General features: G+C 34.5%; 2 protein-coding genes across 13 annotated transcripts in view; one reads left to right on the top strand and one right to left on the bottom strand.

Annotated features, from left to right (window-relative positions):
* Positions 1–25,981, top strand: part of SLC25A40 (solute carrier family 25 member 40) — a 67,586-nt gene that overhangs the window by 29,323 nt on the left and 12,282 nt on the right. For 3 of the 8 annotated variants that reach the window (XR_009215993.1, XM_058524886.1, XM_058524866.1), the window contains exons 6-12: positions 328–395; positions 2,071–2,195; positions 3,115–3,288; positions 6,985–7,094; positions 9,938–10,019; positions 13,748–13,795; positions 14,510–14,590. Coding sequence is in view for 6 of the 8 variants with exons in the window: in XM_058524886.1 (XP_058380869.1) it covers positions 328–395; positions 2,071–2,195; positions 3,115–3,288; positions 6,985–7,094; positions 9,938–10,019; positions 13,748–13,795; positions 14,510–14,590 (688 nt within the window). In the remaining 2 variants the exon portion in view is untranslated. Of the gene's footprint in view, positions 1–327; positions 396–2,070; positions 2,196–3,114; positions 3,289–6,984; positions 7,095–9,937; positions 10,020–13,747; positions 13,796–14,509; positions 14,591–15,240; positions 16,593–25,266; positions 25,978–25,981 lie in introns of those variants that run through there. The other 5 variants (XR_009215989.1, XM_058524852.1, XM_058524859.1 and 2 more) reach the window with 5 other exon arrangements.
* The window catches only part of RUNDC3B (RUN domain containing 3B), a 165,416-nt gene continuing 159,057 nt past the window's right edge, over positions 19,623–25,981 (bottom strand). For all 5 annotated transcript variants that reach the window (XM_058524841.1, XM_058524843.1, XM_058524838.1 and 2 more), the window contains one exon: positions 19,623–22,197. In XM_058524841.1, the coding sequence (XP_058380824.1) occupies positions 22,052–22,197 (146 nt within the window). In that variant the 3' untranslated portion in view covers positions 19,623–22,051. The remainder of the gene's footprint in view (positions 22,198–25,981) is intronic.

Genomic DNA, 25,981 nt, shown 5'->3' with positions numbered 1-25,981 from the left:
ATCTAACCAATTCTCTGCCATTATTCCACTTCCTTTTTATAATAATCTTTGAAAAACTTGGTTTCTAAGACCTAAGTAGAACAGTCCAAAGTTGTGTAGTACAGATTTTATTCTTTAAACAGAAAGTAATATCCAAAAATGCTTTACTTGTGTTTGAAAGTTGAGGAAAATTCCTTTTTTTTTTAAAGAATGAACATATATAAATCTGAGAAGCTCATATTTTAGAAATAATTGCTTGAAAGAATCAAATTATCAATTATCACTAAATTTTTTGTACATCAGGTTCTGGTGTATATTTTTGACTACTTTCTTCTATTATAATTTTAGGATGCCTTTTTGAAAATCGTTCGAAATGAGGGCATTAAATCCCTGTGGAGTGGCCTTCCTCCTACCTTGTAAGTTGAAATTTAATATTTTTCTTACTAAATGATGGTTGTTTTGCCTTGTAATCAGCATGGTTGGACAAAATCGTGCATTTTTCATATTAGAACTTTTTCATTTTCTAAAGCATTGTTTTGTGAGTTTCACAACCACCCACACGTTTGATGGTTTGCTGGAAGGACTCACAGGACCTAAAGAAGGTTATGCTCATGTCTGTGGTGTATTACAGCAAAAAGATGCAAAAGATCAGTAAGGGAAAAAGACACAACGGAAGTTGACTAGGCATAGGCTTCATGAGAGTCCTGCCTTGTGACATCACATAGGACGTGCTTATTCTTCCAGCCTTAAACTATGGTAGCATGTACAGTGTTTCTACCTCAAAATGCACTTGGATTTCAGGGTCTAGGGCTTTTATTGGTGTTTGATGACGTAGGCACATTCTGTCTTTGTGACCAGCAGTGATTACCAAAACTCCAAACCTCCAAAAGGAAAGCAGATGTTTACCAAAAATCAAATCATTTGCACAAATAAACCTAGACAAGTTGGTTTAGTGCTCCAGACATGCAAAAAACCTTTATTATAGGGAATATTCTAAGGGCTAAATTCCTTGGAGCTGGCCAAAGGTCAAGCGTGTAACTAGGCCCTCCTAAAGATATAGAAGATGTGTTAAGTCTTTAGAGCACAATTATTTTTTTTTTTTATGTTTTAGAAGTTAAGAATTTGGTGTGCATTTGACTTTTTATTTTACTAAAATAATGAGAAAGATTGTGATTTGTATACTTTCCCTTTTCCAGATAATTTTAATTCTCTACTAACTAGCTATTATATGAATTAACATGACAAACTAGTAAGGCTGAATGTAAAAGTCTCAACAAATACCTTGCCTTTCTCTGCCTCGTTTCTTTCTAATTTATCTTTTTATGGAGCAAATTAGTCAACTTTGAGGCATATATTTTAAAGTTAGTGGAAGATTCAAAACTAGCACTCAATCCTATTCCTAAATTCTCATCGTCAAACTTCACTAGAGAACATTAGGCATTCCAAAGTATGGTCTGTGAATGTCCTTTATTAGACCATAAACATAGACTGGTTTCTTGTTGCATTAATATTTATGACATGACAGTGCCTGCAACTTTGTGTTTAATAATTTCCTTTGGATATTTTCATTTGAAAAAATATGTCACTGAAATTTCCTCAAAACTATTATATATAATTCCAGTGATGTTAATTGTAATTTATTTCCAGTTATAAGCAGTATGCTATATGGCCCATAGTTCAGAAGTATTTTACAGTTGATTTTGTACTTTTTAAGTGATTTTCATGTTATGGTAAATGTAATTGGGAAGGAAGATTTGGGAGACCAGAAACAGAACAAGTCAAAGAGATAGAGATGTGTCCTCATTTGTCTTATCCTATTTATGACCTGACTGAGTGCTCTGTAACTTACCTTTACAACTAGAATGTAAACTTCTGGAGGGCAGATATCTACTTTACATCTTTTTGTTGCCTACTAAGTTAAACACTAATAATTTTTAAAATAAAAGAAAACTTGATCTCATGGGCTGATTTGTTGTGGTTTTCAACTTATACAAAATATGTATTTTAGCTTATATTTAATAGTACTTTAAGAATATGTTCAAGCCTTTTGATAGTTTTGTACAAATTGTTTTGTTTGTATGTTTCTAACAGAGTGATGGCAGTTCCTGCCACAGTTATTTATTTTACCTGCTACGATCAATTAACTGCTCTTCTGAAATCTAAGTTAGGAGAAAATAAAAGCTGCATACCAATTGTTGCTGGAATTGTGGCCAGAGGTAAGTAGTCAATTTACTATATTTTCATTTTGATTTCTGTTTAGAGCTTCTTTTAAAATTGACATTCACAGAGAATTTGTATAAAATACAGAGTATTGGTGTAAGAAGTATTTTGCATTGTAGTTTATACTAATTTGTTAATATCTGTGCTTGAGAAGCCATATGGTAGGATGATTGCCATCAGAATGAGATGGGATCAGCTGAATCTTAGACAGAGATTTTAGATTCGAGATTTTAGGCTTTAGATTTTAGGATGACATCAGACTGATGTCAAATTGATGCCAAGGTCCTGCATCACTTTTCTTTTAGACTTTGGGATTTAGAGTTTAATTTGCCTCTGTGCAGAAGGACATTTTTCTCTGTGCAGTGGGAGTGAGGTTTTATAATACACCTAGTTGATGTGTAGTATTTCTGGAACTGCTCTTAAAAGACTTGAAACCAGAAAAAGTAAGGTATATGAAAGCAGACTTTGTTTGTTTGTTTGTGAGGAAGATCGGCCTTGAGCTAACATTCGTGCCAATCCTCCTCTTTTTGCTGAGGAAGACTGGCCCTGGGCTAACATCCATGCCCATCCTACTCTACTTTATATGGGATGCCACCACAGCATGGCTTGATAAGTGGTGCATAGGTCCGTGCCTGGGATCCGAACCTGTGAACCCCAGGCTGCCGAAGCATAGTGCACGAACTTAACCACTCTGCCACCGGGCCAGCCCGAAAACAGACTTTTAAGAAATACCTTTACCAGGAAAAAAAATCTGCACCAATATGTTGGCATCAGTAGATATTTGATTTTAAGGTTTGCAGACATTTCAGAATAAAAGTTTAAAATATAAAATGCATGAAATATTAATTTTTGCATACGTGTTTGCATGGTACATGGCTTTGTTTTTGTTATCTTATATTTGCCTGTTTGTTTTAGTTGGTGCAGTAACTGTGATAAGTCCATTAGAATTGATTAGAACCAAGATGCAATCTAAGAAGTTTTCTTACGAGGAACTGCATCAATTTGTCAGCAAGAAAGTGTCTGAAGATGGTTGGATTTCCCTTTGGAGGGGCTGGGCTCCTACTGTTCTTAGAGATGTACCATTCTCAGGTAAGATTTACCTTATTAGTTATCTGCTAAATTTTAGGTAACTTTGTATTATTTATATATTACTTTTAAATCAACTAAATTTTAAACCTTTCAAAGCTAAATGTAAGTTATCTTCTTTAGTGACCACAAACTCCTAGTTCAGTGTTGGGCTCTCAGATCTTCATGAGCCTTTATTGAATGAGTAGTTCCTAATTCAAGCCTGATGTTCTTTTCTCCTTGTGTTTGCTTTCTTTTTAAACATTAATTGGTAAATATTGTATTCATATTTAGATAATGCAAATTGCCTTTAACATTATTCTAAACAGGTCATAATAGTAGGGTAAGTAAACTACTATAAATCAAAATATCATAAAATACATTTAAAACCACCTGTGAATTATATTGACTCCTACGTTTTTCAGTTATTAAAGATAAAATTCTCTCCCATTAAGTGAGTGTTCTGTAAAAGGCTGTTATAAATCAGATAGAAGATCGTGCTAATCAATGAATTATGAAAAGGGAGAAAATCCTGAAAAAGAAGTACACAACTAACAAGTAACTTGTAAAATGTGCATACTTCAGTAATATTTCTCTTGTGGATCACAAGAGTTTCCATTTAAGACCTGAAAGAAGTAATTATTGAGAACCCTGTATTAATGTTCCTCTTTTTTTCTTTTTCCCTTTGAGTTAATCCTTTTCTTGGGCTTTCTTATTCACATCTCTATGTATCTTTCCCTTTCCGTTAGTATTTTTCTTCAACCTTTTCTGTTCCGTTATGCTTTTTAGAAACATAGATTCCGAGGCCAATTATGTTTCTTCATTTTGTTATTATATGATATTTGATACATAAAAAGTAACATAGATATAAATTATGAAGTAGACTAATAAAATGAGCACCTGTGAAGGCACCACTTTAAAATATGAGCTAGAACATTGCAATTTTGAAGTCGTGAAACCACATATATCCATCTCCAGTCACCTCCCCAGCGGTAATCACTTAAGATTCATTCTTCTTTTTATGTGTAACTGTTTCCTTCATTTTTACTCTTGTTTATTTCTGAGTAAACAAGTAAACAGTGCTGCTTGTGGACTTTTTTTAAGTCTCTTGGTGTATATGTACAAGAATTTTTCCAGTATTAGATTTGCTAGTTCATATAAATATATGCATTTTAAATTTTATTAAGTAATATCAAACTCTTTTCTAAAGTGATTGTGCAGATCTACACACCTGCCAGCTTCCTGCTGCTTCATTTCATACCCTCACTAGCACTTTTATTGTTCAAGTTCTTAATTTTTGTTTATCTAGTAAATTAAAGTGGCATCTCACTTTAGCTTAGATTTCCCTGATTATTAGTGAGGTTGGGCACTGTTTCCTTGGCCATTCATTTACCCATAATTGATTTGGGGTTATGGACTGAAATAAGTATTCAATTTTATTTTCCTCTCATATGGATAGATAGTTGTACCAGCATCACTAATTGAATAACCATACTTGCTCAGGGTTTTGCAGTGTCACCTCTGTCACATCAAATTTTCGTATATACATGGATCTATTTCACTGGCCAATTTGTCTAACCCTGTGCTAATACCACAGTATTGTCTAAATTATTAGTGCATTATAAAAAATCTTGATGTTACCTTATTTTTTTCCTGTAGGAATATCATATCTCTTTGTTATATAACTCTTCTTTAAACTGTTTTAGTAGAGATTTAAAATTTTCTTCATAAAGGTTATATACAACCTTTTTTCTTTAGATTTATTTATAGGTACACCCACTCACCCCCAACTTTTGGTAGCTATTTTAAAAGCTCTATTTAAAAAACGTGTTTTCTAAATCTTTGCAGCTGGTGCAGTATTGCAATTGATTTTAGTGTGTTAGCGTATATTCAGCTATTTTAAAACGCCAGTAAAAATTCTAATTTGCCTCTCTTTTGGGTTTTCTATGTAGACAATAATATGTAAATTATGACTAGTTTTTTTTTTTTTTTTTTTTGGTGAGGAAGATTTGCCCTGAGCTAGCATCCACTGGCAGTCTTCCTCCTTTTTTTTTTTTTTTTTTTTTTGCTTAAGGAAGACTAGCCCTGAGCTAACATCCATGCCAGTCTTCCTCTATTTTGTTTGTGGGGTGCCTCCACAGCATGGCTGATGAGTGGAGTAGGTCTGCGCCCAGGATCCAAACCCAGGAACCTGAGCCGCCCAAGCAGAGCGCGCGAAATTTTAACCACTTGGCCACGAGACTGGCCCCTGTTTCTTCATTTTTAATCGTTGTAGCTTTTATCTTTTTCTATCTTACTGTGCTGCCTAGTACAGTTTGGAATAGTAGCAGTGATAATGTTGCATCCTTATCATTTTCCTCATTCTAGAGGAAATAGTTCTGTTGTTTCACCATTAATAATTATGTTTGCTATAGGTTCTTGATGCATGTTGTTTATCAAATTAAAGAAGTTCCCTTTTATCCCTGTTTCCAAGAAATTTCTTTGTTTGCTTTAAATGAAAGTGTGTTGAATTTTATGAAATGCTTTTCCATCATTTTTAGGTGATTTCATGGTTCTCTTAATGTGGTGTATGGCGTGTAAAGCATTTATTATTTACTACCTTTGCATTCCTTGGATAACTTGATTTAGTCATAGTGTATAATCTCTTATGAAATACTTCTGTCTTCAGTGTCTTATTATTATTTTATTTTTTTACGATTTTTACACCTGTGTTCATGAATGAGATTGGCCTGTACTTTTCCTTAACTGTCCTTGTCAGAATTTGGAATTAAAGTCCTACTTTACTGATATGTAGTTTTGTTTGATTGTTCATAAGACTGCTAGAATATTATTGAGAATTTGGCTCCTTTTTTTTTTAAATCTCACTTAGTATGTGTCTTGGGGCTGGCCCCGTGGCTTAGCAGTTAAGTGCGTGCGCTCTGCTACTGGTGGCCTGGGTTTGGATCCCGGGCGTGCACCGACGCGCCGCTTGTCCAGCCATGCTGAGGCTGCATCCCACGTACAGCAACTGGAAGGATGTGCAACTGTGACATGCAACTATCTACTGGGGCTTTGGGGAGAAAAAGGGAAAAAAAGGAGGAGGATTGGCAATAAATGTTAGCTCAGGGCCAGTCTTCCTCAGCAAAAAGAGGAGGATTGGCATGGATGTTAGCTCAGGGCTGATCTTCCTCACACACACAAAAAATCTCACTTAGTATGTGTCTTAGCCAGCCCTGGTGGGTCTAGTGGTTAAGATTCAGTGCTCCGACTGCTACAGCCCAGGTTTGTTTCCCAGTCAGACTGTAGTGGCTGTGTGTTCCTGTGATGCTGAAAGCTATGCCACCAGTATTTCAAATACCAGCAGGGTCACCCATGTTGGACAGGTTTCAGTGGAGCTTCTAGATTAAGACAGACTAGAAAGAAGAACCTGGCCACTCACTTCCGAAAAAATTGACCATGAAAACCCTATGCATAGCAGCAGAGCATCATCTGATATAGCACCAGAAGGTGAGAGGATGGCTCAAAAAGACTGGGTAGGATTCTGCTCTGCTGTACACTGGGTCATTAGGAGTCAGAATTGACTGGATGTCACTAACAATCAAATATGTTGTCTAAGCAGAAAGCAAAGTATGCCAAGGTTAGAATTTCTCTTTTCCTTTAATGTATAACCTCACAAATATTTTCTTTAAAGTCCACGTTTCATTTCTAAATATGTGTTCATTTCATTCTCTGTTTTTATAGCAATGTACTGGTATAACTATGAAGTTTTAAAGAAATGGTTTTGTGCAAAATCTGGTTTATATGAACCATCATTTATGATCAACTTCACTTCAGGGGCATTGTCTGGTTCTGTAAGTTTATTCTTTTGTTGTTAATATTCTGGAATAACGATGATTGTCTTATTAAAACAGAACAAAATATTATATAGCATTTCATGTCTATTGAGATAGGACTTTTGGGCTGTGCTGCTTTAAAAATTTTCTAAATATTTACTATCCTATTTTGAGGAAATAAATTATTTGCCATTAAAATATTTTAAAATGCACTTTATGTCTATGTTTTTATTATACTACAAATACATTATTATATTTTTCTGAAAAACTTTTGGATTTGTTAGATCGTTACAGTTATGATAATAGTAGTTTAAATAGTGCTTTCTTATTTACAAAGTATTTCACAATTCATTAAATGCCAGTAGATCTGGTTAGGTAATATTTCATTTGAGTGTCATCTCACGTGTATAATTGGATTGAATAGAAGTAATTTCATCCTCTGCTGCTGATTCCTGTTTCTTTGGGAACATTTTGGCCAAGTATTTTTTTTTTTTTTTTTTTTTTGTGAGGAAGATCAGCCCTGAGCTAACATCCACGCCAATCCCCCTCTCTTTGCAAAGGAAGACTGGCCCTGGGCTAACATCCGTGCCCATCTTCTTCCGCTTTATATGGGACACCGCCACAGCGTGGCCCGACAAGCGATGCATCAGTGTGCACCCAGGATCTGAACCCTGGGCTGCCAGCAGCAAAGCGTGCACTCTTACCCGCTACACCACGGGCCCGGCCCCTAGCCAAGTACTTCTTAAAAGATTTTTAACATGAATTATAATTAGAAGAGAGGAATCTCAAATGACTATTTTTGAGTAGTGGAGAGTTCACCTTTTCCCACCTCTCCGCATAATGAAAAGTTGTGTAGTGGACTTCCTTTATGCAGATTCATATCACCGTAATCTTGGCCACAGCGAGTTTTCTCATGCCCACTTACTTATAAAATGAATTTGTGAGGTGCTAACTTACAGGAACCAAATGAAAAGTACAGTGAAGTGATGGAGATCACAAATATTGGAATATTTGTATTAGAAAACCTAGGCTAAGAAAGCCACTGTGATTGAGTTCTAAACTTAGATGTGAATATTCCTAGGTCTGAGATTTGCCAGATTAAGCCTAGTAGGTTATAAGCTTATTGAGGCAAAAGTGCAATTACTTTTTTAGCAATTTAAGTAGTTACAATACCAGTAAAATCTTTTTATTATCCCTCTCATGTGTGAGGGGATTAAATGTAACTTAATTGTATTTAATTTATATCTTAATCCAGCATGGATGAAGAAAAACAAGTACTATTTTTATTTAGAAATTAATAATAGTTGGAATTACAGGAACCAATTCCATACTTGACTTACAAATAAATGCTTACTGTCAAAAAAAAAAGTTGAATGATGGCTTCAGGATGTTGTACCAGCTTTCCAGTAATATGAGGGAAAGTTCTCTATTTTACTACTTCTGCTTAATATAGAAAATCTATTAAAAAATTTTTTTTGATCTAGAAAATATTGCTGCCTTTTGGCTGTTTTCAAGTAAAAATTTGCCTCTGCAATAGAAAAAGCACATCAGTGTGACAGTGTCTAGACTTTCTGTCAGAAAACAAAATAGCCTAAACCATATCCTTTTAGAAGTGTCAAAGAGGCTTATGTATTGGGGCCGACCCCGTGGGTTAGCGGTTAAGTGCGCGCGCTCCGCTACTGGCGGCCCGGGTTCGGATCCCAGGCACGCACCGACGCACCGCTTCTCCGGCCATGCTGAGGCGGCGTCCCACATACAGCAACTAGAAGGATGTGAAGCTATGGCATATAACTATCTACTGGGGCTTTGGGGAAAAAGGAGGAGGATTGGCAATAGATGTTAGCTCAGAGCCGGTCTTCCTCAGCAAAAAGAGGAGGCTTAGCATGGATGTTAGCTCAGGGCTGATCTTCCTCACAGAAAAAAAAAGAGGCTTATATAACATTGTTGCTACCTTTTGCTACTATATCTTAGATTGTGGAGATGGGAGAAACAATAATTGATTTTATCTTACCTGAGATCTTTGAAACTGATTTCATTTTAAGAACTTACATCAACGTTTTCAGGGTAAAATAAAATATAAGTGATTTTTGAGGGGCATTTTATGAGCATATTGGCCAGTTGTGAGTTGGGAAGCAAAAAATAGAGACCAGGTTTTACTTTGAATGGTGATTATATCAAATATTATGAGACATTCTTAAGGGAATTTAATTATTCTTTTAAAAAACCTTCCTTGCTTAATTAGGGCATTATGAAAATGATCAAGTTGATTCATTTTGAGATAAGTTTTTAAAAATGTGATTTGTGAACTATTGTAACTATATTTGATAAATTTGTTGAAACCCACAAAGAAAAGATATATAGAACTAAAAGTTCAAATTCCATTTTCTTTATTTAAATTTAATGTTTTATTCTATTTATTTTTAAAACACTTTTTGGAAAATTTTAAATGCTTACTAGATACTTGAGAATTTCTGCTTTAAAATATGTATTATACCTTTATGTGTAGTAAGGGAATAATAGAATACACAGAAGCATCAGAAACTGTGAATACTGGTTTTGGAGTCAGAGAGGTCTGGTTGGAATTCGGCCTCTGCCCCTAGTAGTTATGTAAGCTCAGGACAGTAGGGGAACTTTTCTGAACACTATTTACTTACTCTTGAATTTTGGGAGAAACATATAAGACATGTATCTATTTTCTTGCATAAAAGCTTCTCTTTAAATATATCTGGTTTCATTTGGAGTTTCAGTTTGGTTATGATTTCCATTATTATCCTTATCAAGTAATGTGCTAGCTAGATGAATGTAAAAAGATTTTAGGAAAAATTTTAAAGTAGATTTAAATTAGTTTTATTTTTTGTTAGTTTGCAGCTATTGCAACTTTGCCATTTGATGTGGTAAAAACACAGAAGCAGACACAACTTTGGATACACGAAAGTCATAAAAGTAAGTTTAATTAATTTAAAATATTTTCAAGATGCCTTGGAAATTTTTGTTTTTCTTTCCAGATGCTAAGTGAAGAATATCTAAAATAGAGAAAACAAGTCTTTTTTTTCCCTCTGCTGCCTTACTCTTTATTTAACTGAAACTAATATACATTTTGAATGGAATACCCAGAAAACAGTACTCTAAACCCAAACAAAAAAATTAAGAAATCTTAACATCTATGTATTTTGCCTGCTATCAGTTAAATCTCATACCTGCTATATAGAAAGTTAAATTATGTAAATATTCTTTCAAGTAGATCTAGAGAGATCAGGGTGAAGGATAGGAAACTACTGGGAAACCTTTTTCTCTTGATGTGTTTAGTTTCATTAGTATGTGTATACATTTTATTTGTTCTTTTTTCCTGTTTATTTTTTAGCTTCCCTTCTTTTGATGTGTTTTTTGTACCTATTATCCCATCTCTTTTACTTCTTTATAACCTGTAATTTCCTTTAGAACAAAAGTGTACTCTTAGTTGCTTCCACTAGATTCCTTCTGTCATTATTTATTATCTACAGAAAATGTAACAAACCCACTGAAATTATCCATTACAAAATTGTGTCATGTAAGCCTTGTAATAAGCCTATTATAATGTAATTAAATTGTTCTAACCCACCAGAATAACATTGTACAAAGTTAAATAAATATACCGTTGAAAGAATCATTGATTACAGACCTCTGAAAATGAATCTGATGAATATTAGTGACAACTTTGTCCTTGACTTACCAAAGTCCTAGTCTCCTCTAATATTGGAAGCTAACTAAAACCTGGGAGGCAATCAAAGTTTATTATGAGGGTTTTCCCACTTCCCTCTTTTAGGTGTGAGCCTTCTAGCTGCCTAAGCCCTATCTGTTCTCTCTTGACAGTTCAAAATTATTTTGTTTCATTCTTCCTTCCAACTCATCAGAACTCCTGTTTTCTCTGTTAAGTGAACTATTTAATATAGTAGGAATATCTCTTTGGTGTAATTTATCTTAAATGATTGATGGCTGTGGCAGTGAAGTGGTAGTGGTGATCATAATAATCATGGTCATGGTAACAAAGAGGGAGAAGATGGGAATCTCTGTTACACACTGATGCACACTGAAGTTGGAGAGCCACTTACCTAGGTAAATAATCTTTGGAGTCACCTCGGGTGTGTTTTCACTACATCTAAAGCTGGGCACCACCCCCAGTGGACTCTGATTTAATAGATCTAAGGTGGGGCCCAAGCTTGTGTATTTTGAAAATGTTCCGTAGGTGATTGTGATTGTACGTCCTCATTGAGACTGGCACCAGGGAGCATCTTCATTCATTAGATTTAACCCTTACCTATCACTGCTTTTTTTCTAATTAATGTTTCTCCATTTAAACCCAAAAGGAGAAACCTTAAATAAGCCTTAGGTCTTAATTTCCCATGATTTTCATTGGTCACTTTTACCTGTTACTCTGCTTCAACTATGAACTAGTTACATTTAGGAAGATAAATTTCCATTGCAAACTGCACTTCTGATTTGAGTGATAAACAGCCCATATTTTTTGTCATTATTTTTATTATATATTATTTATTCCCACCAAAGAAGTAAATCAGCTCCATTTAGAAGTGGCTTCCTCCATTCCATAGCTCAGCTATACCACATCCCTTATCTCTAAGCAAAAAGGAAACTATGAAGTGTTACATATAGAATGATGGTCAGTTCCATGCAAGAATATGATCTCTCACCTCAGCGTTCTTAGACAACTTCTCCATCCTTCGTCCGTTAGCTGACTGCTGACTGAGTGCCTACTCTGTCTTGGGCACCGTGCTGGTATATACAAAGGGAGCAGATCCAAGTCCTTAAAGAGCTCATACTGTAGTGGAGGAGAAGCTATACTTACTTACTTATTAGGATATAGTAAGTACCCGATCCTATAACAGAGGTAACTTACCTCATTTATGAGTGTATCATTTATATTTAATTTTTAAAAATTTAATCTCTGGTTCCAACTTTTTAAACCTGGCTCAGATTCACCTGTTTTCCACAGGTTAAACTTCTTTTTCTCTAAACATATTTATTTAAAATACTTCAACAGAAATTTAAAAATCATTTAAAAAAATGGTTATACAGGGCAATAGAAATTAAAAAATGGTTATATGTGGCAGATAAATTTGTGAAAAAATGCTCAATCTTAGTAATGAGGAAAATGCCAACTAGAACAGCAATGAGAGGACATTTATACGCACTGGATTTCATTGGGGAGGATGTGGAGCTGTGGGAATTTTCATGCTGTGCAGGTGGGAGTATAAATTTGCAACAGCTGCATTGGAAAATAATCGGGCAGTATCAAGAAATGCTCTTTGAACAAGCAATTCACTCCTAGATGTGTGCTCTAGAGAAACGTTTGTATGTGTACAAAGATATTCACTGAAGGATTCTTAATCCCAAAAGGTTAGAAACCACCCAAATGTCCCTTGGCAGGGAAATGGGTACATTGTGATAATCCAGATAGTGCAATACCATGCAGCAATTAAAATAAATGAAATATAACTACACTTACCAACATAGATAATCCTAAAATCACACTACAAGAGTAAATGTACAGTGTGATATCATTTATGTTAAGTTTAAGAGCATGAAAAGAAAGAGCATATGGTGTTTATAGATATGTTCAGATGTAGTAAAAGTCCAGACACATACATGAGAAAGATAAAGAAAAAAAGAGAGACAAGAGAGTGGTTACCTCTGAGAAGAGAGGAAGAATGAGATTGGGAAAGAATATACAGGGGGCTTCAATTGTATCTGACAGTTGTTAGGATTTGATAAATTTGGATGGTCAGTAAATGAGTATTCATTTTATTGTTGTCTATGCTTGAAATATTTAATAATCAAACATTGTTTCCTTACAATGTAAGAAGTTGCTTATGACATGTAGGAATAGCTCTTAATGTTGGAACGGTAGGCAGGAGATACTTTCAGGGTTCCATTAGAGCACTGCCGTGGCTTACCTTCAGTTAATAACTGTCGATTCTTTTACAATAACTTCACCTTGCTATTAAAATAGAGACCAGTTGTGGGCTTGAGTTCTACAAGATTAGAAATACCTGGCTACTTGGCCTCCTTTCCTTCACCAGGTTCCAAAATTTAAATAAAGTAATTTAAACATGAAGTACAAGTTGCCAACTTGTAGTATAAAGTTTTGTCATTAACTTTCTTTAGAAAGTTAAATTTCATTCATAAATACTTTGTTCTCGGTTTTAAAATAAATGTCCTTTGTGTTGGGTTGCTATAGTTATTATATTTAGTACAGCTTCTTAAATCACAATGCCTCACTTATCTTCATAGTCAGAGAATCTGATATTTTATATAAGTGAAATTTGAGATAATGAGCCCCACTCCATTAAGTAGCAAAATTCTAAAAAGCTATTTTTGAAAGATATCTTTCTCCAATCTTTCCCTTTTTTGCTAGGCATGCTTAATAATACCTTAATCTTAATGGCTCAGAGTTGTCATCAATGTTCACACTGATTATTGTAGAGATTTATAATGTACCTCTCAGAAGCTAGTGAGAGTATACTAGCTCAGAGCTTGTATAGGAGTGTTTGCCCATCATGCAGATGGTCTCAAACCTAGACTTTGAAATCTTCAGCATGTCAGCTGCCACAGCATTCACATGTGCACTGCTAAGGATGCCTGCTTCTTAGCAGCCTTTCTTTACTTATTGCATCTAGTACTCTGTGGGCTAAACCAGCTGCCTAGAATCACTGTGTACGATGAAGGTAAGCGAAATTTGTGTATGAACAGCTCATTCATAAGCTTTTTGTTTGAACTTCAGTGCCATCTATTTTTGCTGTTTTTTTTTTAAAATATAAATCAGTTTTTTACTACGTTTCAGATATTTGAGTGGTTGCAAATAAGTGAGATGTCACTGTTAGTTAAAGGATAAATCTGCCCTTTGGAGGAGACAGGACTGATATTTATTTCAAGACAGGCACATCTATTTAGAAAGGGTTTAATAAAGCAGGACTTCACTAGGAAGAATGGGCTATTTTCCTCAGAATCCCCTCTATTTAGAAAAAACTTTTTTTTTAATGTGTGCAATAAAAATTTAATGAAAAATGGTTATCAAGTCTTCTCTATGGCTTTGGGAATCTTATGAAGATTTCTATACATCTTTTTAAAATTTCATAATGAAAGATTTTTAAGATGTAGGAAAAAAGTATGAAGGATACCTACCACCAACCTTAACAAACGCCATCAATTCAGGAGAAGTATCGAGTCCTATACACCTTTAAACTAATACCTTTTTTCTAATTTTTCTTTTTAATTATTCCAACTATTAAAAATCAGATTTAAAATAGCTCTTTAGGTAAACAGATCTGTTCTTATAATAAAATGATATACCTCCAAAGGCCACAAACACTATTTTATGTGTATTTGAAATTATGAAGTGGTAATTTATAATAATATAATTTCTTTATTTTAACATTTAGTTTCTGTGCCTTTGCATATGTCAACCTGGGCTATAATGAAGAAGATTGTTGCTAAGAGTGGATTTTCTGGATTATTTACAGGTAAAAATATTTGCTTTACCAAATCATTGAATAAAAGGGTTACTTTTACTTTTAAATCTGTCACCTTCCTAAATTAACTTTCAGCAGGAAATTATTGAAAACATTACACATTTATTGAAAACATTCCATATTTACTATTTCCTCCTAAACATCTTTGCTATAAGTTAAAAAATGTTAAATAATAATAGATTTACTATCGATAAAATTTCTATGTAAATTAACATGGAATTAAAGTGAGGAGGTTGGGAGTGAGCAGTTTGGCTTGTTCTTTGACACCAGTTTCTGGTACACTATTTGATATATCATTTCATTTAATTTGATCATTATCAGAATGAAACCAAGTAAATTACATTTTTAAAAATAAGGTAGGGGCTGGCCCGGTGGCGTGCTGGTTGGGTTCGCACGCTCCACTTCCACAGCCTGGAGTTCATGGGTTCAGATCCCAGGCACGGGTCTACACACTGCTTATCAAGCCATGCTGTGGCAGGTGTCCCGCATATAAAGTGGAGGAAGATGGGCATGGATGTTAGCCCAGGACCAATCTTCCTCAGCAAAAAGAGGAGGATTGGCAGCAAATGTTGGCTCAGGGCTAATCTTCCTCACAAAAAATAAATAAATAAGGTAAAATTTGTTCTGATTTTTTTTTTCAGGCTTAATTCCCCGTTTAATTAAAATTGCTCCTGCTTGTGCTGTTATGATCAGTACCTATGAATTTGGAAAGGCTTTTTTCCAGAAACAAAATGCTCGAAGACAGCAATACTAGTGATGCTATTTCAATTTGGAAACAACCATAGCCAAATAATAAGTTGGAGACTCTTAGGCAAGAACTCTTTTTCATCATTATCTTACAATAATTTTGTATCTTTCTTTCTTATAATTTAAATGAATAGTAATTTCTACTTTTTTTTTAAATCATAGTCCTAATTTTAAAATAAATTTTGCTATCTTAATTTTTATCCTAATATTGCAGATATCTTAATATTTCAGATATCATAACCATTGAGCATTCTTGTAACACAACAGACAAATTATTCCTTAGCACTGAAAGCAATATCTCTGAGGGTTTAGTACTATAGGTTTTGGTGTAACTTAACCTTAGTGGGAGTGTGTCAGATCCATCAGGACAGTTTGAATTGTGTGCTGAATGATGAACAGAATCTAGAAGAAAAATGCCCAAGTCTTTTATACACATTTAAATCGTGTACCTAAATATTTAAGTATTTCAGCAAAGTAGATAATAGAAGGCAGTCTTTAAATAACATTATTCATATTTACCAAATACTACCTATTAGTTATTTAATTCAAATGCATTAGTTTTTTTTTTAACCCCCTCTTACTGTTTTAAGGTCTCATATGTATTAGGATTTCTCCTATCAAAGGTAAGGCTATTTTATCTTTATGAACCAAAAAATAATCATTTGTGTGATATAGATGCTGCTGTTGACTAAAGACCCTGTATTATCTACTATTGCTGCAAGAGGAGAGAGGGGCTTTTTACTGATTGTATTAAATGTTCACTTCAGTCAAACTTGGGTGTGCAGTGGAAAACCACATAGTATTTAGACTAGTAAAAGTAATGTTTCGGCACAGGAAGGGCCTCTGGTATCAACCATCTTGTAATTCAAGTATTACTGTTTGTGGAGTTCTCATCTCACAAGTATGCTAGACCAAGAGACTAAACAGGCAGCAGTTTCCTTGAAGAAATAGCTTTCAGTCATTGTAGGCTAATACCTAAGTAATTTAGCTTATGACTGTAGGAATGAAATTAAAAGGATATGATGGCAGAACAAGAAATGATATTCTTTTTTTATATTTGATTTTCTCAGGATCTATATCCTGTAAGAAAAAGCACTTTATTGCAGTCTATGTGTATTTTATGAAAATGTGAAGCATTTTTTCCCCCTAAAAGAGAGTAATATATTTAGGTGACAAATCTTCTCTAGTGTTGGTAGAGGAATTAATGTATTTTGTATTATAGTAGAAGTGTTTAGATGTTTCACCAGAAATAAACTATATAGGGTTTGTATGTAACCTTTTGTGTTTATTTTATCCTGTGTTGATTTACCTTAAATTTGCAACATACATATCCTTAAAAATATAAATATTTATGACTTTAACTTATATTTTCATTAAAATATTTTATACTTTCATAAAATTATCACTGTGCTTCTATTTTCATATAAAATAATTATGTTAATGCTATATTGTGTGTGTGTATATATATAATATATATTAAAATTTATTTTGAACACTGCTGTTTAACAATATTAAATTTACCTTGGTTCTGCTATGCTTCTTTTTGATAACTGATTGGTAGAAAAAGGCAGAAAAATTTAGATTTAGAACTGTGCTCTCAAAAAGCAGTCACATATTTCAACCTAATATCACTTATAAATAACAGAAGGGAAATTTCCACATATACCCCCCCATACTGATGCACTTGTGGGAAATTCTTATCATTTATGACTAAAATAAATCTAATTCCCTAGTAGTTTTTCGAACACATATTATATACAATGTATCTGAATGAAAAGAAGGCTGAATTGAAGCTTTCTCTATACTTAAGTGGTAAACAAGTATTAATACTTTTGTTAAATAAAAAAAAAATAGCAGCGAAGGAGTTTGGTTGGAAATAGTGTTCTTGGTAATGTTTCTGAAAGGAAACAGTTTCATTCTATTAATGTTAAATTTTTTAACATACACATTTAATTTCTCGTGTAAATTTTTTTAGAAGAAATGCCTTATTCAAGTATTATGTATTTGCTACCTTTCATAGAATACACATTTGACTTTTTAAAAAAGTAGATATGGGGGCCGGCTTGGTGGTCTGGTGGTTCAAGTTCACGTGCTCTGCTTCTGCGGTCCAGGGTTCATGGGTTCAGATCCTGGGTGTAGACCTGCACACTGCTCATCAAGCCATGCTGTGGTGGCATCCCACATTAAAAAAAAGAGGATGGGCACAGAGTTAGCTCAGGGCCAATCTTCCTCACCAAAAAAAAAAAAAAAAAAGGATATGGAGTTAAATTTATTTCTAGGAAAACTATTCATTATTTCTATTTAACTGCAGATGACTCCTTTAAATAATTCTTCCCTCCCTTCTTCTGGGGCACAAATTCCAGGGATGTGGGAGAGTTTAGTGTATCACTTTTGAATTTTTTTCCAAAATGAACTTGTTGTTGTTGTTGTTGGTGAGGAAAATTGGCTCTGAGCTAACATCTGTTGCCAATCTTCCTCTTTTTGCTTGAGGAGTGTGGTCCCTGAGCTAACATCTGTGCCAGTCTTCCTCTACTTTGTATATGGGATGCTGCCACCGCATGGCTTGATGAGTGATGCATAGGTCCATGCCCAGGGTCTGAACCCGTGAACCCCAGGACGCTGAAGCAGAGCGTGCAAACCACTATGCCACCAGGCCAGCCCCGCAAAATGAACTTTTTAAATAAATTACTGTGCTTATATTTTAATCTATCATATAACAAACACTGATTGAGACCTTTTATGTGGGGGACAGTACAAAAAGCACTGGCGATAAGAAGACGTTTCAGATACTGTCACTGGCCTCAAGGAGGTTTCAGAGCTATGATTGATAGAAGTGTGCATAGGGAGTAAGGGGAAAGCTGAGGCATTCTCCACTCAGCCTAGGGGAAGAAGGGGAGTGGTCAGGAAATGCTTCTAAGAAAGATTAGGACAGCTGATCCAGTTAAACGTAACCTGGAGATGGAAGTCTCAATCAGGCAATGGAATTTAGTCCCAGTGGCTTGAACAGAAGGTATACATAGCAATGTGATAGGAGATCAGATTGGAAATGTAGTCAGAGGCCTGTGTGCCAAAGGAGGAACAAGAAGGCAACACGAAACCAAGGAAGCATTTTTGGCACAGCTCTAATAATTAATTAGAGAGTTGGAGTTTTTATTTTTCAAGACCAGCATTTTTTTTTTTTTTTTTACTAAAAGAAAATAGGGTAGCATAGTTTAGCACATCATAGAACAGAAAACACCAGAATGTGTTACATGTAGTTGGTGCCAAGTGTTGTGTAGTAAAACTTTGGTTTTAGTTGTTGGGTTTTAGAAAAATAATTGGCAGTATGGAAAACAGGACTGATAATAAGAAGATAACCTATTTAAAAACAAACAATCTAAAAGTTTTGGTTTGGACTAAAATATACTTTTAAAAGTTACCATAATGACATTGATATAATTTTATCTTCCCCTTCCTACCAGTTAAAAAGAACAAATGCTAAAGATAAATAGAAGCTGCTTTGCTTACAGAAGAGCAGAGTGAACTAATTAAAAAATAAATTTAAGGGGCCGGCCCGGTGGCGCAAGCGGTTAAGTGCGCGCGCTCCGCTGCGGCGGCCCGGGGTTCGCTGGTTCGGATCCCGGGCGCGCACCGACGCACTGCTTGGTAAGCCATGCTGTGGCGGCGTCCCATATAAAGTGGAGGAAGATGGGCACAGATGTTAGCCCAGGGCCGTCTTCCTCAGCAAAAAAAAAAGAGGAGGATTGGCGGATGTTAGCTCAGGGCTGATCTCCTCACAAAAAAAAAAAAAAAATTAAGAGCTCTGATGTTCAAAGCAGTTGTGACATTTCAGAGGTAAGCCAGTGTATTTATCAAAACTGGAGATTTTACTTAATGATAGGAACTTTAACAAAGCATTTCCAAAAGTTATAAATTTCAGACATTTTTAACCACTTGAAAACTTGCATGTAAACCTTTTAAAGATAAAAACTGACTTATTTGCATTTTTAAGGCTTTTTAAGGCTTCTGTCAATCACAATTAATAGCAGCTTGTGTTAGCATTTACCTTTTACGAACTTACTTTTATATGTATGATTTAATGCTGATATCATCCTGATCCCATCACAGAAGTGCTGAGACGATGGTGATGTTTCCATTTTACAGGTGAGAAAATAAACATAGCTATCATATAATTAAATCAGCAATACTGCCAGAACCACTACTGTACTGTACCACTTCAACAGATGTCGTGCATTATAAAACATACCATGTTTTTTTTTAAATAAAAAGTATTTAATTTCATATGCGTTGAAATAAGGATTTCTTCAAAACCATTTTCATATTACTATGTTAGGTGTTAAGTAATATACATTTATCACATTTGTTGAAACAACAGTTCAGTGTACAACTTGAATCAAGTAACTTCATCAAGGAAAAAATAAGACCACTAATGCATGATACAAAATGTTTAATATGCATGCAACAAGTATAGTACATCAAGGCAACAAAACACACATGGAAATATTAGCATATCATTCAGCATTCTACTTTGGAGAGTGTGTGTGAACACTACCACCTAAAATTAAAGATTGAGACATACATTGTTTCCTCATGCAAACATTTACCTCTATAACTAGTGTGAGATGAACTGTGTAGAAACCTGAATTCACATTAGCAGAATTTTATACCAAGAACTCCAAGAAAGGAGGAAAAGTCATGATCCTCAGATGTCATATTTAAATCTGCACTTAGCAGCATGTTAAGATGCACAAGTTACTGTATACATCAGACAAATCTGAAAAAATTTATCAGTTACGGAATCTTGAATTTCCTTTCTGTATTATAAAAATGTGTGCAAAAAATTTAACAATGATTTTTTTAAAACTACGGAAGGATAATACATGAGTGTGGACCATGAATGATAAAGCACTTAAACATTCTGATAGTTCTTAGGAAAGCAGCAATAGTGCTTAAGGCCAGCCTAAAATTTTTGCAGTTCCCCTCCTTAATCATATCTCACTCCCTCCTCCCAAGGTTTCCATTGTCCTCATGTTATACCTTCCTTCCATTGCTCGTGCTAATTAAAAATTGCTTTGGATACCTCACAATAAGGTATACAGAATTAAGAGTAGATTAGAGGTACCATTTCTCAAGAATATTTGCATTTCTACAAGTACTAAAGCCTTAAGCTAAAGGATAATGCTCTGAGTATGTTCGGGTACATCTGAGATAACTTATTTTAAGGGCCTCTAGGCCCTCTTTGTCCCTGAAATGATATTGTTCTGAACTGTCTTACATATAAGACTAGCCTTGTTACTATTTATAATCTTAAATTCCAAATTATAAGAGTAAAGCTCTAAATATTGCAGAGAACCAGCACACTCCTACATTTCTAATACAAAGGATGAATGTGGTAAGTTAAGTTCAGTGTTTCTTGCCTCCTCGCAATAAAATAAATTATTTTAGGAGTAACAGTCTTCCTATATGTGAAAGCTAAGTTTGAATGTAATAGAACAAAAATAGCATATGAAGTCCCCAGTAAGTATTGCAGCCTCTTCATGTAAACAATATATAAAACTTCTTTGGCACAACTGATCATGTTTTCCTCATATTGCTTACTCTAGAAAATATACTTCATATAGTTTCTCCTTCAATATTTGGAATTTTTAGGGAAGAAATGTATATAGCTCACAGCTTTTTTTAAAAAGAAAACTAATTTTACCTGTAGAAGTGTAGGGATTTTTAACATCAATTTTAAATGAGATTATGGCATGATTAATGATAGAAACTGTAAAACGTACATGACAATTCATTGTTGCATGCAAGGGAGAGAAAAACAGCACTGCATGTCAAGACATATTGTTAAGTATGGTGATTACCCTACTGATCCTTATTTAAAAGCTTCTCAAATCTTTAATTGAACTTGAAATCTTTCCTGATAAAATACTTTTTCAACATCTGTTCTACTTTTTAAAATGATCCCAACTTTTGAGGCATATGTGATATTTTTAAATTGATAACCTTTTAAGAAAATCTTGGGGGAAAAAAAGATAAATTTATTCATTTTACTTAAATGGCCTAAAATACTGTAAAATACTTTCCCTATGACCCTAACAAATTTAGTAACTGCCTAAAGGCACATTCCTACAAAATTTATAAAATGTTAAGTGAAATGTTAAGTTGATACCAAATGATAACTGTTAAAGAAAAACAGAATAAGCCACTTTGAAACTGCAGCTAAGAACCTTCTCTTCTATTAAAAACAAGACATTTAAACATCAGAACCTAGGAAGAAATTAAAATTAATAAGTCATTTTTAGAAAATTTAATCACTGAATAAAAGAGAGAAAGAAAATACTTAGCGTATGTCTCTGGAATAAAACGTTGAATTCAGTCTCTGGCAATTATGATACATTTAAATATATGAAAATAAGCTGAATAATATGTATAAATTGCAATGGCTTATTAGAGTATGTTTGAAAGCTTTTTAAGCCTATTCGTTTTTAAACTTCCTCAGTGACAAATATAAGAATTTTACAATGAAAAATGGCAGGATCATTTTTTAACTCATAATTTCATGTGGAGTAGATTGAATTCGCTAATATAGGCAACAGAATTCTAGACATGTGCCAGAACAATATAAAATTCCAAAGGTTTTCCCAGCAGTCAAACTTATGTAAATAGAACATTTGCAACATAAAAACATTTGGCTTTTACATAAAATTTTCAGGATGGAGTTAGGCCTGGACTTGTCATCTCTGTTGTAGGACTTGCAAGGTAGTCATTAGATTTTAGACTTGTTAGAGATTTGTAACTTGCCACTGATGTTAGAGACCCACAGAGACCAAGTAATGAGGGAGTATCTTCTTTCCCTGAAAATTAGAATAAAATAATAAATATTTAATTGCTCTTCAAGAATGATACCAATAAGATCTTAAAACCATTAAAAACTTTCATACTTCACAAAATATTGCAAACATATCTAACTATAAAGTCAAAGATCTGTGTCACCATGTTTATCTTTCAACGTCACCCTTAAAAAAACACTACAGAGGATTATTCATGCTTCTCGTAAAAGTTCTAGATATACAAGTTGAGATACCATGTTTTAGAGCAAAAATTAGAAGTTTACCTTTTTTGGAGAATATATTCCTGTTCAGTTAGTAAAGGATAATAAAAAACTAAAGTAACAGTACCAGTACCCAAGCCACAGAAATACCAGGAAATCCACATGTAGGTTAAGTAATGCAGTAAGAAGCAGAACTGCTTCAATTCAATAGGGGGGCTTGATTTGGGAGCCTTGCATCTACTAAGCAAGCATCAGGAACTTTGTTATGTGTTAGACTTCAGTAGGCCCATGAAGGAGAAATGGTAGATCTGTTTCCACAGCTGGAGAAAACAAGTCCTTTCCAGAGCTGAATAAGTGTCAACCCACAGTGTGCAAAAAACAGCTGTAAGTGGCTGGTTTGAGGCTGTGAAAGGCTGAGGTCTTTAAAAATTAGCAGGTTTTCAAAGAACATGAAAAATTTAGGTTTTACACAGTTAAAGTGTAAGCTGAATGAGATATCAGATGTTTCTGTATATTATATATATTGTTTCAAACAGCCCCTCCAAAGTGTTCCCATCGTCCTTTGTACTTTACCCCACCTCGTAGTACTACATGATATTTGTGGGGCTTTTTCCTTTATTACTATGAACTCTTTGAGAAAGGACATGGAATTTGTTGTCTCCATTGTATATCTCAGTGCCTAGCACACAGTCGATGCTCATTAAATAATTATATAATTAATGAATTATGATTCAGTAAGAACTGCACTGGGACACAAGAGAGCCCCTATGTCCTTTTTAGCTGTGTGACCTTGGGAAAGGCATCTTCTCTGAGCCTTTTCTTTCCTTTGTAAAATGAAAACAGATAACCAAAAGATGATTAGCTATGTTAACTTCATAGTTTTGCTGACTAGTAAAATACAGGAAAATACAACAGTGTTAAGAAAAGATATGGAAGAGTAATTGTTACATTCAGATTTAAAATGTTTGTCATGTTACATCAGGATTAAAAGATAATAGATGTTTCAAGCACTCTTAATGTTTAAGCTTAGAGACCCATTTCAGGCCAAAATCAGCTCTCTGGAATTCTTTCTAACTGCTCCAGGAACTCTGCGTTGAACGGTCTCTCCAGATTTCTACTTCATCATTGGCCCTAATGTTTTAAAGAGATTTACTGCTAATTACATATACATATACATGTACATATGACTATTTATTGTGGTAAATATGTATCACATATAATTTACATTTTAACCATTTTTAAGTATACAGTTCAGTGGCATTAATTATATTCACAGTATTGTTCAACGATCACCACTAGTTCCAGAAATTTTCATCACCCAGATACTGTCTACCCATTTAAGCAATAACTTTCCATTCTCCGCCTCCCCCTAGTCTTTGAAAACCTCTAATCTACTTTGTATCTATGAATTTGCCTGTCCTAGACTCATATGTGGAATCCAACATTTGCCCTTTTGTGTCTGGCTTATTTCACTTAGCCTGATGTCTTCTAAGGTTTAGCCATGTTGTAATATATGTATACACACACACACACTCAGTCCTTTTGTATGGCCAAATAATATTCCATTATATGTATGTACTACATTTTGTTTATCCATTCACCTGTATGGACATTTGAGTTGTTTCCACCTTTTGACTATTGTAAATAATGCTGCTGTGAACAATGGGATACAAGTACCTGTTTGAGTCCTGTTTTCAATTCCTTGGGGCTATATTCTTACGTTACATATATATATATATTTTTTTTTTTTTTGAGGAAGATCAGCCCTAAGCTAAGATCTGCCAATCCTCCTCTTTTTCTGCTGAGGAAGACTGGCCCTGGGCTAACATCCATGCCCATCTTCCTCCACTTTATATGGGACGCCGCCACAGCATGGCTTGACAAGTGGTGCGTCGGTGCGCGCCCGGGATCCAAACTGGCGAACCCCGGGCCGCCACAGCGGAGCGCACGCACTTAACCGCTTGCACCACCGGGCCGGCCCCACATATTTTTTTATTGTAAAGATTATCATATAGTAATTGCAAAAGACTAAACAATCTAAATGTCTAACATAGTTACACAATGGAGTAGTATGCAGCTGTAAAAGAGAACAAGAAAGATCTCTCTGTAGTGCTATGTAGTGATTTCTAGGATATACTGTTAAGTGAAAAAAGCTAAGTGCAGAATAGTGTATAGTATGTTACCTTTTATCGAAAAGGGGGGGCATGAGTTTATTTGAATTTGCTTATATTTTAAAAATCAATAGATAATTCAAAAACTAATAAAAATGGTTACTTGTGAAAATGGAAGTGAACGGAGTTGAGATGAACTTTAAGCAAATCACAAAGAAATGTTAAGCTATTTTAAGTTACCATATTTTAGTAATAATATAGATATTATTTTGAAATTTATATATAGAGAGTAGGAAATTACAGTCATCCTCCAAGACCCTCTGCACATACCAAAATCCATGGATGTTCAAGTCCCTTAGTCAGCCCTCTCATCCATGGGTTCCACATCAGATACAACCAAATGTTGCAGATTCAATGGGAACCCACAGATACAGAGGGCTGACTGTATATTCATATGAATTAGAAACCAGTATTTTCATCATAAAGATATAAAAATATAAAATTAAGTATGTAGAAACCTTGAATCTTATATTTGAATTATAGAAGTATATTTTTTGATTAAAAAAATTCCTAATTCTGTCCACTGAAGAGGGCTAGAAACAATGACCAATCCAGTAGCAGTAGGCACCCCTGAAGCCTAGACTATGATCTTGAACATCGTTTCCTAGTATAAGGAAACAGGACTTTTTGGAGAAATAGCTGATCCTGCGTGTGGGCACGAAATACACCAAAGTAATGCAGAACATTTTGTTTTACCACAGAGCGAGGAAGCTGTAAGAGACTACTGGAGTGTCAAAAGGACACAGGAGCCATCTTTAAGGGTCTCTCAATGTCCAAAAAAGACAGTAACCTCCTGAGGAGATGCACTAAGATCCATTATTTATGTTGTATTCTTGCTAAATATGTTTAACTTGAATATGATAATAATGAACATCAGACAAATCTAAATTATTGGACATTTAACAAAACAGCTGGCTTGGGCTCTTCAATTATATAAATGTTATGCAAGAGAAAGAGAAAAGTTGGGAAGTACTCTGCTAGATGAAAGGACACCAGAGAGACTGAAAACTAAATGCAATGTGTGAGCCTTGATTGGATCCTAGACCTAAGAAAAGAAAAAAAAAACTTTAAGGATAATACTGGACAAGTGGAGACAGGTGAATATTAACTAATTATTTGGTAATATTGTACTGATGTTCAATTTCCTGAAAGTCATAATCATGTGGCTTTTTAAGAAAACATCCTTATCCCTAGGAAATACATACTGATGTATTTAGAGGTGAAGTGTCATGATATCTGCAATTTATTTTCCAATGGCTGAGGAAAACAAAATGTGGACATATGAGTAAATGGAGGGAGCACATCCCCACAAGAATATGAGCAAGATCAGGCAAGTGTGGCAAAATGTTAACGATTGGTGAATCTAGGTAAAGTATACACAAGTGGTTCATTCTCCTGTTCTTTCAACTTTTCTGT

Source organism: Diceros bicornis, chromosome 3 (assembly GCF_020826845.1).
Source record: "Diceros bicornis minor isolate mBicDic1 chromosome 3, mDicBic1.mat.cur, whole genome shotgun sequence".
NCBI classification, from domain to species: domain Eukaryota; kingdom Metazoa; phylum Chordata; class Mammalia; order Perissodactyla; family Rhinocerotidae; genus Diceros; species Diceros bicornis.
The sequence above is the reverse complement of the archived record's forward strand: the minus strand, read 5'-3'. Positions and strand labels throughout refer to the sequence as shown.